Here is a 12,607-nt window from a genome sequence, read left to right on the forward strand (position 1 = left end):
TTAGTCTGACAAGGAAAGTGACCCCACAATGCCCAATCACTTGCTGTCCCCCATCTCTGTTTCTTCAGCCTTTTCTGCCTGTAAAGCCCACCTCCTCCACTCAGCCCATGGGAACACCCTTCCTAACTCTCCAGACACGATGCTGCCCAATTCATGAGTCACCAGGGATAGCCAATTAGATCTTGTGTGAGTCGGTTCTTCCATTGCTATGAAGAAACACCTGAGGCTGGGTCATTTATAAAGAAAAGAGGTTTAATCAGCTCAGGCTGTACAGGAAGCACAACACCCATCATCTGCTTCTGGTGAGAGCTCAGGAATGCAAAGGGGGAGCAGGTGCATCACATGGTAAGACTAGGAGCAAGAGAGAGAAGGGAGAGGCCCCAGGCTCTCTTAAACAACCAGTTCTCATGTGAACTCACTGAGCGACAGTTCACTCATCACCAAAGGGATGGTGTTAAGCCATTCATTAGGGTCCCACCCCTGTAACCCAACACCTCCCACCAGGCCCCACCTCCACCACTGGGGATCACATTTCGACATGAGACTTGAAGAGAAGAAACATTCAAACCATATTGGGTCTTAACCAAATGTGTGGAAAGTTTGTTTTGTAACAGCACACACATACCTGGGGTTTCCAGCTGTGCAGCAGGAGCTGGTGCCTATCCACCAGCTAAGGGATACGTCTACGTCATTTGCTTTCTGCCACTTCCAGGTTGCCCTGCCGGCGGACCCAGGGAAACCCAGCAGGCAGCGGTCACTGGCGACCTTGAGTGTGTAGAAGGGAGGAAGGAGGGGCCTGGGGGGACACCCGCGGCACCTGCTTCAGAGGCACAGTGGGCACAGGCACGCACTGCACTCTCCCTCCCTACAGTGGGTGGGTCCTCATGAGTGGGCTGCCATGGTTCTGTTTCAGGCACGTGTGATGTGTGGTGGCAGTGGGAGGTGGCCAGGTGGCTGGATTGAGAAATGCAGCTCCCAGTTACCTGGCCACCCCAGCCTCATGATGCTAAGGTTAAGACAGGGCCGCTTGCTGGGAGATGGTGTCTCGCCTCTTTCTCTGCACCTCCGGCAGCCTGAACTGGGCCCACTTGGGAAGGATGATGATGTCAGACGCTGGGAGAGGCTCCCTTCGTGTCGGGCCTGCTTTTGGGCTCCACATGGATAACCAGCTCCACACCTCACCTCTCATGGCAACTCTGCTTGGCTTTGGTTTCTACTGAGGTAAAATTCACATAACATAAAATTAACCACTGTAAAGCGTCCAATTCTGTGGCACGTCGTCTGCTCACAGGGCTGTGCAGCCTCACCTCTGTCTAGTTCCAAAACATCTCATCGCCCAACTGCTTAGGGGAAACCACTAAACAGGCTCTCCCCATCCCTCTGTGCCTCCGGCCCCCACAACCACGCACCTACTGTCTTTTGCTGTGAGTTCAGGGGAATGTGAAATGCTGGTTATTTCACAGAAATGGAGTCACACAGCCTGTGATCTTTGGTGTCTGGCTTTTTTCACTTACCGTGATCTTTCCAAGGCTCCTGCACACTTCAGCAGGAATTGGTGCCTCATTCCTTTTTATGGCTGGAGAACATTCCCTTGCATGGATAGGTCAGTTTTGTCTGCTCATTGGATATTTGGGACGTTTCCATATTTTGACTGCTGTGAATGGTGCTGCTGTGAACATCCATGCAAAAATTTTTGTTTGAATACTTGTTTTCAATTCTTTTGACCATACACCTAGGTGTAGGCTTGCTGAGCTGTATGTTAATTCTGTTTTACTTTTTGAGGAACCACCAAACTGTTTTTACAGTGGCTAAGCCATTTCACGTTTCCACCAGCAATATACAAGATTTGTCATTTTCCCACATCCTCGCCAACACTTATTTTCCGACTTTTTTGATGCTAGCTATCTCTTGAGTGTGGTGTGATGTCTTGTTACTCTGATTTACATGTTCCTGATGACTAATGATATTCAGCATCTTTTCATAAGATTATTAGCCATTTGCATATCATCTTTGGAAAGGTGTCTATTCAAATTATTTGCTATTTTTAAAACTGACTTTTTGCTGTGTTGAAGAGTTTTTTATATCTTCTGGAAACTAGACATTCATGAGATACATGATTTGCAAAAAATCCTCCCATTCTGTGGTTTGTCTTTTCACTGTTTTAATAGCACCCTTTGAAACACAAAGAGTATTATCAAATTTTCATAAAGTCCAATTCTCCTATTTTTTCTTTTATTGCTTGTGTTTTTTGTTTCATATCCAAGAATCTTTTGCCAAATCCAATGTCATGAGATTTCCCCAGTATTTTCTTCTAAGAGTTTTTGCTCACTGGGGGTTTTGGTCCCTTTTGGGTTCACTGTTGTGTATGGTGTGAGGTAGGGTCTAGCTTCAGTTTTCCCTGTACCACTTGTTGAAGAGACTACTCTTTGTCTCACTGAATAATCTTGGCATCCTTGTCCCAAAAAATTGACGGCAGGTGTGTGGGTTTGTGTCTGAACTCTTATATTCCATTTGTCCACGTCTGGCTTCATGCCAATATCAAACTGTTTTGATTACTGTAGCTTTGTACTGTAGTAAGTTTTGAAACTGGGAAATTGAGTCCTCCAACTCTGTTTTTTTTTTTTTTAAGACTATGTGGCTATTGAGGGAATATCCTTGTTTCATGCCCATTTTTCCACCGAGAAAATGAAGGCAGAAGAAGACTGAGTGACCTAAGGGGGTGGCTCAGCTGGTCAGCGCCAGCGATGACAGATGGAGTGAAGGGACTCAGAGGCCAGGAAAGGACCAGGATGTCCATGGGGCAGAGGCCCTGTGGCTGTGCCTGGCCCTGACCCAAATCTGCTGTCCTCACCTGGCTGACAGCCCTGCCCTTGCAGGCTGCAATCACTCTGCTCATGTGACACTCAGGAAGCCCTGCACCTGCCCAAGAGTCACCTCACCTCCCTAAAATGAGACCCAGAGGCCAGGTGTCTAAGCCTCCCTTGGCCACCCTCCCTGGGCTGCAGCCCCAGGTCTGGGGAGCACTTTGGCCTGAGGCCCTCTGGAAGGGCAGGGCTTCCCTGTGTCACCTTCTCAGGATGCCTTTGCCAGACTTCTGTCGAAGGTGGGGACCCAAGGCCAGGTGGGCTAGTAAACACCACCTTTGGGGAGGGGCTACACCACCACTAGTGCCTGCCCACTCCCCAGCAGGGGTGGGCCACCCAGAGCTGACCCGATGTGGCTGAGCTTGGCTGTAGGTGTGGTCCACGGGCCAGGCCATGGCTGTGGGCTGTGGTCACGGCCTCTCCTCCTCCCCGGTCCTCAGCCATGTCTATGGCTCCAGCCTCTCCTCCTCCCAAGTCCTTGGCTGTGTTTTGTTCCAGCCCTGCTTGCTCCTCCTTCCCTCCCCGGACACTCCCACTGTGTCCAAGAGGACCCTGCAGCTGCCTTCACCTCTGGTTGTGCCTGTGGCTGCAGGGCAAATAAAACCAACCCTTCACCCATCCCCCTCCCCAGGGACCAGGCAGCCTGTCCCTGTCCCCAGAAGAGGCCTTGCACCACCCCTTCCCTCCCACAGGCATCAGGGGCTCCACCGCCCTTCAGCCGTCCAACGCTCAGGGCACCTGTCCCCTGCCACCAAGCGGGGCATTACTACTGCACAGACAAACAGAAACTCAGATGCTGCAGTTTGGCCTCCTCAGGAAAACAGGATTCCCACAGAAGACCAGCAGGCCAGGGAGGCTGTAGTCCTCCCTCAGCTCCACCATGCAGGTGCCTCTCTCACCTGTGACTCAGCCTCGCCTGCCAAGGTTGCAAGACCCTGCTCGGTGGGCCCTGGCAAGGCCTCCCCCTTGGAAGGCTCTTCCACTGAGCCCCTGCATTCCCTCCCACCCAGCGCAGGCCAGTGGCACACAGGGCAGGCCACTGTGAACACTCTGGCTGCTCTGGGCCCTGACACAGTACAGGCCTGGGTCCTCCCCAGCCAGATGTGCAGGTCCCCATCCCCCTAGCCATGGCCTGCCAGCCAGGGCCATGGAGGCCACAGCCACCTCCCCACATGCAGGCTGGGGGCTCCTGCCCAGGAGAACAGATGCCTGCTGTCTTGTTCTCTGGTCTTCCAGAGAGAAGGTTGGCTGAAGAGGGTGCCCCGGCCATGTTCCTGCCACCAACTGGACAACTCCCCTCGAGGGGCCTTGAGCATCTCAGGACACCCTCACCAGGAGCAGGGAAAGTTGGGAGCATGGCGTGGACAGTGCCACCCTTTCAGGCCAGCATGGTCCAGAGGCAAATCCTTACCTGCAGAGCAGCTCAGGGGACGCGTCCAATTGGTCTCACCCTGGAAACGGCTCTATGCTTTGGGGACCACGCAAGCTCTTCAGACAGGCCTGCAGAAGGGCAGCGGGAGGCGGGGCAGGGCCACAGTCTGACCCCCTCAGGCCTTAGGAGCCTCATCTACAGGGACACAAAACCCTTTGACTCCAGACTTCTGGAGCTGGAGGCAACTTTAGGCCTTCCCTAAGCGTAGAGGAAGGTTTGAGGTGAACCTGAAATCTGAATGGGGAGGGGAAGAGAGTTCAGCTTCCTGGACCCCTTGAGAGGAGGGGGAGGCTCAGGGGCTCCTGCACTGTGGCTGACGGCAGCCGCACTCTGATCCTCAGAGTCCTTGCAGGCTTTGGATTGATGCTGGTTTTCGAATGATCAGCCGGGTAGTATGGACCGCAGGAGGAATAGGTCAAAAGCCAGCAATGGTCCAGCAGGGGAGAGGCGGAGGGAAGGGCAGGAGCCACACATGAAGCAGACAGGACCTGGCAGGAAAGCCATGAGCTGCTGGTGCTGGGGACACCGAGGCGTCCACATGGGTCTCTGAGCTCCAGTTGTGTGGGGTGCTTCGTCCTAACATAGCAGACAGTGCCGGGGTGTCCCCATCTGTTCCCTCTCTCCTCAGGGAGACCAGGCCAAGAGTCAGGGTGGGAACGGGCAGGAAAACCACCACAGGGAAGGCCAAGCCCAGCTCAGCCCAGAGTGGAGTGTTCGCGGTCATCTCCTGCCGCCCAGGTCCTCTGACCAGAGAGACAGGTGTCAGCTCTTGGAGGGGCCACAGGTGCACTCCTCTGACCCAAACTACCACACGGGTGACCTGGCCTCACTGGAAAGGCTTGCCCTCCTCTGACCTGGATAAGGAGACGAGCCCAGACTTCTGCTGACCAAAGGCACCCAGCAGAGCAGAGCAGGCTCCGAAGAGCTTTGCTTTGAAGTTGACTACCCCACGGCAGGGGCTTGGGGAGAGGTGGAGGGAGGTGCAGGCGCAACCTCCTCTGAGAATAATGGTGCCAGGTTTTCTCAGTCCCGCAAACTCTGCTCAGCTGGGGGCCTTGTCCACCCACCCTCACTGCCAAGTGGCAGCCCCCAAGTTGGGGGAGCCAAGGCAGCCCTAGGGTTCAGACTCAAAGCCGAACTCCTCTAGACTGGCGTCCTGGCTCAGGGCTGGAAGGACCTTCCAGGGTCCCACGGAGTGTCCAGGCAGAGCAGGGATGAGCACCCCACCTCACAGACCCCACACGAGTACAGTCCCACAGGGTCGTCTGGGGCCGAGCTCCTTCGTAAGATGACAGTGGCTCCCTGAGCCAGCACCAGAATGAGAGACCAGATGAATGTTCCCCAAGTGTCACCACCAAAAGGCGGGGCAGGAAGCACAGGGTGAGCTGGAGGTGGAGTTCATGGGCCAGAGCAGGCCCTGAGGTAGATCCCCTCCCCATTGCTAACCACTGCAGAGCTACCCAGAGCCCCGCTTCTTTCCAGCAGGCACCCTGATTACCATTTGCAGAAGCATCTCCAGCTCTGCAGGCAGTATGTCCTGCCCACCCTGGTCTGCCCAGGGCTGACAGCCACTCCTGGGGATCATGTTCTCTCCATCAGTCACACACTGGGGTATCCACTTCCTTCTTCAGGCTGCTGCCCAAGGGGTCCCCAGACCCCCACAGAGGTGTGGGGACCCTACGTCCTCCACTACGCCCCAGGGCACCAAAACACCTCCTGGGTTCTCTAACACATCAGATGCCACAGCCTAGCCAGCCCTAGTCCATGCCCTTGAACCCCTGCTGTCTGCAAGCACACGCTCGCACTCCCACCTCCCACAGCCAGCAGGACAGGGTCCTCGTCGGTAAGGACGCTACGGACAATGACATTCACAAGAAGGCACCCGTGGATGGCAGCGAGGACAATCGCTCGGTCTGTTTGGAAACTTACTTTTGGAGTCTCCAAAAAACAATCTCTGAAACCAAACAGAAAAGGAAAGCAGTCCGTCCGTGGCAGCGGGCAAGGGCACACACACTCACAGGGGTTCCATAGAGCAAAAGTAGAATAATTTCTGAGCAGACCCGCCATCCGAACGGCTGGGAGCTGCAGACCCCCCGGCGCTCCCTGTGTCTTCTGAGCAGAGACCAGGCTCAGCATCCCGCAGACCCCCACCCTCCCTAGGCAGAGGCAGGAGTGGGTCCTAAGAGAGCAGTACACATCCTCCAGGACCTGGGGTCCTCCACGGAAGATGGGGGCATGGAAGGGAGGCCCCCACGCTGTGGCCCGACAGGCACTGCCCGCCTCAGCCCGTCAGACAATGCTAAGTGTCCCTCCTCTGCCCTAACTCTGCATCGGCGGAAGAGGAGGTCCAGGCTGCGCCACACGCCCGCTCTCAGGAACAAACTTTTCCTCTTGGTTGTTTCCTCACTTGCTCATTCCTTCCTTCTTTGTGTTGCACACGTGTGCCCCCACTGTCCAGACAGGCAAAGACACCAAAGCAGGAGGGGGTGGTCTTGGTCAGAGCCACATGGGCTACTGTGGTGGCTGGGATTCGAGGCATCAACTACGTCCTCAAACCCACCCATGTGTCCTGTGTGGAGCGGCCCCAGGGACGGGGTGGAAGCGGGGACTGATCACTCTTGCCCACCCTCCCAGAGTCCCAGTCTGGACCCTGCACCCGACCAGCACGGGCAGCCTGGCGGCTGCTGCCCTGGTGACGGCAGGCGTGTGCAGCATTGCCAGGAGGGAACCAGGGGCAGCTGCAGCTGCTCAGGATCCTGTGGCTCCTCCCAGGTGCAACCCCGCCCTTTGCTTCCAATCCCCCCGGTGGCATGTGCCTCCTACAGGGAAGGTCCTGGCTACAGGTCTCCTGGTCTGTGGAACGGGAATGATTCCAGGACCTGCGATGGTGGCAAGGACTTCCTTAGGAGATGAAGCCACCCAGGGGTCACCAGGGCTAGGCCAGGGCTGCGAGCATCACTTTCTGAGCCCTGCTGTCCACACTGCTCTCCAGAGGCCCAGAACTGGGCTGGAGGAAGGACCTGCCTGGAGGAATAACCCAGTCTGGTGAGATTGAGGAGGCATAAACAGTGATGGGGTAACTATCGAGCCTCAGGCCGGGTTACCCCAAGTCCAGGTTCCTAGGCTCAGGCAGCCCTGCCCGATCCGGCAGTGTGTGAGATCACACAGAGAGCGGGATCATGGGCCCGGGCTCCTGACCGTACTGGATAAGGTGTGCAGGCAGCCACTCCAGGCCGACAAGAAGGAGCAAGCCCGGAGCATGCACTGCACAGGGGTCTGTGAGTCACAAAATGTGACGTAGCAGAGGGTATGTGGGGGAAGGCAGGGAAATGTACACTTGGATTGGGTCCCCAAAGCCTCCCTCTCCAGCAATGACTCAGTGTCTGGGTGAAGGAGCAACCTTCTCTGGGGGGCAGGGCAGGAAACCCCAAGCACCCAGGGGGAGGGGAGCCACCGTCCTGCTCCAGCCCTACACAGTGGCTGAGAGCCCCCGGCACGGGGGCAGGGAATGTTGGCACCACCCCCACCATGGGCCCTGCTGCAGCTTCCAGGTGATGCCACAGGCCCTGAAATCAGGACACCCTTGCTGTACATGACCGTCATCTTGAGGTACTCTGCCAAGGCTGCCGACCTCTAAATCTGCCCCCGATTCTGCGGGTCAGGCATCTGGCTTCACTGCCAGGCCTTACCATGGGGAGAACAGGGGGCCGGGGTGGGGGACCTGGGAGCCAAGGAACGAGCAAAGTTCTCCAGACACCAACACCGCAGTCCTCGCCCCCTCCCCACAGACCCCATCTAGGCCAGTTCCCCATGTGCAGCTAAAGCCACGCGCCCTCCTACCATACAAGGTGCAGGCAGCCCTCCCGCCTTCTTCAAAGAGGCAGCTGCTCTGGGTCACTCCACTCTCCTCCCTCAGTGACCTAACTTGTCGCCGGGTTCTGACCCTATCCCTTCTCCAGAGGTCACCGGGCCCCACCCAGCAGCCCAAAACCAGTAGACCGGCCCTGCCCCATCACTTTGGTTTCTCCAGCATCCAAAGAACGTGGAGGGTCACCCTCCAAGGTCCAACAATTAAGCCATCTGTTGCCGCTCCCTGGGACTGGGAGAGGTGAGGTCGAGTTTCTTGGCCAATTTCCTGCGTGCAGCACCCACACCACAAAAGCCCCAGGTGTGAGCCGGAGCCCAGCGCGAGATGGCTGGAAGCGGGCGGGGAGGGGGCCGCTGCGGGGTGCAGGCGGGGTGAGGGGCGGCGGCCCGAGGCGCGGCCGGCGGGCGGAGGGGACGGAGGCGCCGGAGAGCGTTTGCGGGGCGCGCTGCCAGAGTGCAGGAAGCCGGAGCGCGCGGGAGGGAGCGGGGAGCGGGATGCCGATTTCGGCTGGGGGCGGGGAAGCCCCTGATTGGGGCGCGGGAGGCGTGATGTCACGTCCGGCGGGGGAAGCCCTGCCTCGCGCACCCTCCGCCCCCGTCCCCGCCCCCACAGGTGGTGCCACCGCCCTGGGCGCTGGGCGTGGGGGGCCGCCCTCAGGGACCCCGGCCGCGGCCCCCGCGCTCCCCGGCTCCGCCGCCTCCCGCCGGGGATCGACAGAGTCGCGCGGCCGGGCGGGCCCTCTGGGTCCCTGAAAGCCAGAGGAGCGCCCAGTGCGCCCCGGCCGGCGCCCCCGCGCCGCGCCCCGCCCCGACCGGTGCTCCCAGTCCCTCCCCCACCCCTGCGCTCCCGCCCTGCCCCGCCCCTCTCCTCTCCCGTGGCCGCCGAGGGGCCGGGCCGGCGGCGGGGGAGGCGCCGAGCCGGGACTGCGCTCGCCCGCTGCGCTCTGGGCTGCCCGAGCGAGCGTTCGGACCTCGCACCCCGCGCGCCCCGCGCCGCCGCCGCCGCCGGCTTTTGTTGTCTCCGCCTCCTCGGCCGCCGCCGCCTCTGGACCGCGAGCCGCGCGCGCTGGGACCTTGGCTCTGCCCTTCGCGGGCGGGAGCTGCGCAGGACCCGGCCAGGATCCGAGAGAGGCGCGGGCGGGTGGCCGGGGGCGCCGCCGGCCCCGCCATGGAGCTCCGGGCCCGAGGCTGGTGGCTGCTGTGCGCGGCCGCAGCGCTGGTCGCCTGCGCCCGCGGGGACCCGGCCAGTAAGAGCCGGAGCTGCAGCGAGGTCCGCCAGATCTACGGAGCCAAGGGCTTCAGCCTGAGCGACGTGCCCCAGGCGGAGATCTCGGGTGAGTGAGGGCGCGGCGCCGGAGACCCCGGCCTGGCCGGGCTTTGGGCTCCAGACCCTGGTCTTCCCGACGCGGCTACTCGTCCCCGGCGTGGGATCCTGCCGCGTGCGCCCAGCCGCCCGGGCCCCGAGTGGCCCCCTGCGCTGCGGCTCCTCTGCAACCCTCGCCTCCAAGCCCCGCGCCGTACTCCCTCGCCAGGGTCTCCTCCGGTCCGCTCGGTCATCCTCCACCCCTCCCCGACCCCCCTGCACGCCGGAGCCGATCGGGCTGCGGGCTCGGGGCGCTCCTCCCGGGCCACGGCTGGAGCTGGGCGTGTTCTGCCCGCCGCTCGGCCCAGCGCGCCTGCAGGCCGGGAGTCCCAGTCCCGGGGCTGGCTGTCGGGGCGCTGCGGGGCTCGGCGTGGCCGGGCTGTCGGGGCGCCGCTGACGGTGGCCGCAGACCCCCTCATCTCTGTACAGACCTCTCTGGGAGGCGTCTTGGGTCCTGCCCGGGGATTCTCGTAGGGTCTCCAGCAAAGGCAGCCTAGGTGGATTTTATAAGCGGACCCCTCGGGGGATAGTGCGGAGGGGCGGGGAGGGAGCTGGGCGCTTCTCCGCGGGTGGAACGCCGCCGCCTCGCAGAGATTCCTCTCGGAGAACTTGTGCGCGCCGGCCCCCGCCTGGCACTTGGGCGGCCTCGCGCCGTGAGTCCAGCTGCAGGTGGTCGGCGCGTTGGATCCCGCCCAGGGGCCGTGTCATTTCTTTGTAAGAACAGCGGCCCTCTTGGCGCCCCCTAAGCCCTGCAGCCGCCTTCGGCTCTGCTTCTTCCCTCCCTGTGGTCCCGAAGGAGCTTTGGGAACAGAAGTGTACGGATGGGTGGAGCGGTGGGCTCCGTATTCTAAAGACCTTTTGGAACCCAAGCTTCACCTTCCCACGTGTGGGGACCACCCTCGGTCTGTACCCCGTGCCAGGGACTCAGTGGGCAAGAATAGAGCAGACCAGGTTCCTGCTCTGGGGGGCTCCTCTGAAACCAGGGGAGTAGGAGTGCGGGTGGAGGGCCACTCAGATGGGGACTCACAGGAATGCCCACGGTCCTGGGGATTCTGAGCAAGGAGGATCCGTGCGTCTGGGTGAGGGGGGGTCTGTGACCATGCCTCGCTGCGGGGGGCGGGGTGGGAAGCGGTGGGAGGAGGCAGCCGGGCTCTGGATCCCTGCCCCTCCAGGAGGAACAGAACCCACAGACAGCCCCTTGCCCTTGGTGGATCTCCCAGTGCCCCCAGCCTGAGGTTCTTTAAGGACCCCCTGACCGCTCCCCCCAGGAGGAACAGAACCCACAGTCTCTTGGCGGATCTCCCGATGCCCTCCCCACCAGCCTGAGGGTCTTGCAAGGACCCGTCCAAAGTCCCCGGAACAGACCTTCCTGTGCCTCTGCAGAGTCAGCCCTGTCATTTCCAGGCTGGGCTCTGTCTATCCCAGGTAGGGGCACACCTGGATGCCAGGCAGCACAAGGCCCTGGGCACGGTTGGGTTCGTTCTCTGCCCCTCTACCCACACCCAGAGAGGCATCCCTGACCTTCCTGGTGAATCCCTCCCCAGGCACCAGGGTAGCAGAGTGGCTGAATGGCTGCCCCTCCCAGCCCAGAGTCTTGAATGCTGCTCCGTTGGAAGCCATTAGCCCCCAGCCCTTTTTAGTACCTTCATGTTCTCTGGGCATTTGCACCCTTAGGAGCCAACCTAACCCTGTTGGCATTCACAGGTCACTGTTCCCAGTTAGAGAGACAGAGTGGCAGAGTTTGGCCGTCTCCCAAGGGTGAGAAGAGAGGGCAGGACAAGATGGAGAAGTTTACGTGGGGCTGGGCCAGAGAGCGTGGGTCTTGCTGCCCTTGGGTTGGGGAATGCAGTGGGTTAGAGACCCAGGACAGGCAGATTGTGTTGGTTTCTCTGTGTCTGATGGGGCAGGGGATGCTGTCCACCCCACGTGGGGAGTATGAACGCCCTCCAGCTGTCTAACCACGATGCCAGCCATGGGCCGGTGCCTGCCGCCAGGGCTCGGGGTGCCACCCTCCTCCAGGCCTGCAAGGCCAGGACTGCAACTGGGCAGGGTTACTGCTTCTCTAGCCGGTGCTCCTCCGACGGGAGCCTCTCTCCCTGGACCCCCTATGGCTGCAGAAGTGGGGAGTAAACTTCGGGGCCCAGGGTACAGAAGACAATGTGGGAGGCACGTGGGCTGATGGGAACAGGGTGACCCCTCGGGCCGCAGCAGCCCTGGGGTAGCCAAATCCAGTGTCCCCTCCTGCTTTGTTGGCTGGGCCTGGGCTCCGCGGGACGGGCGCCCTCTGGTGGCCCCTGGGCGGCATATCCTCCCAGGAGCCCAGGACCCTGTGTGGCCTAGTGGGCACCATCCTCAGTCCCGTCTGTCCTGCATCCAGACTTCTCCAGGGGGACCTCCGCAGAGGGGATGGGAGCCCCCTGGGGTTGGACACCTCGCTGGCCCAGAGCAGGTGGGGTAGAGATCTGATACTTCCTCGTGGGAAGGAGAGCAGGTGGCCCTGGGTGTGTGGCTGGCCTTCCCGGCCTCTGCCCCAGGGACCAGAAATGGCAGTGGGCGACAGGAGACTTATGAAAGAGGGCAGCGTCAGGACATGTCGGGCTCCCTTTTGAGCCGCCTTTTGTCTTCTGGACAGCCGGGCCAGGCTGCAGTGACAGGAGTAGTCGTCCCATCTTATGGGCAAGGAAGCAGGCCTGGGTGCCACCAGCTGGACCATGGCACTGTGGCGGGGCACCCAGCCACCCTCCCTTTGTGCCAGGGCACGGCACAGAAGGCAAGGGCGGAGCCGAGTGGCACCCTGGGCACCCCTGCACTGCCAGGAGTCCTCATGCTGAATCACTGCCCACGTGCCAGCAGGCCTCCTGCTTTTCCCTGCAAGGTTGTATCGGAGCATAGGTGTTCCCGGAGCACCTTCCTGGTCCCCTGACGTCTGATGTGATGTGTTATGTGTCTGTTTGCTCCTTTGCTGGGGTCCCAGTGCCCCACCTTGGCACTGGTTGCTGGGACCACCTCTGTCTGTTTCCCTGTTGTAGCCACAGAACCTGACTGACTCCCGGCCCAGGGTCGCTTCTCATAGGACACCCC

The 12,607-nt window shown here is 60.4% G+C and overlaps 1 protein-coding gene and 1 long non-coding RNA gene across 2 annotated transcripts in view; one reads left to right on the top strand and one right to left on the bottom strand.

Annotated features, from left to right (window-relative positions):
* Positions 1–256: 256 nt before the first annotated feature.
* Positions 257–8,795, bottom strand: LOC105473790 (uncharacterized). Its single transcript, XR_011610210.1, has 3 exons — positions 984–8,795; positions 626–796; positions 257–351 (listed from the first exon to the last, which is right to left on the bottom strand). It is a non-coding gene; the product is annotated as an uncharacterized lncRNA (long non-coding RNA).
* Positions 8,796–9,074: 279 nt separating this feature from the next.
* Positions 9,075–12,607, top strand: part of LOC105473789 (glypican 1) — a 32,110-nt gene continuing 28,577 nt past the window's right edge. The window contains exon 1 of the mRNA XM_011727834.3: positions 9,075–9,497. Coding sequence (XP_011726136.2) covers positions 9,332–9,497 — 166 coding nt within the window. The 5' untranslated portion in view covers positions 9,075–9,331. The remainder of the gene's footprint in view (positions 9,498–12,607) is intronic.

This window comes from Macaca nemestrina, chromosome 11 (genome assembly GCF_043159975.1).
Source record: "Macaca nemestrina isolate mMacNem1 chromosome 11, mMacNem.hap1, whole genome shotgun sequence".
In the NCBI taxonomy this organism is placed as follows: Eukaryota; Metazoa; Chordata; class Mammalia; order Primates; family Cercopithecidae; genus Macaca; species Macaca nemestrina.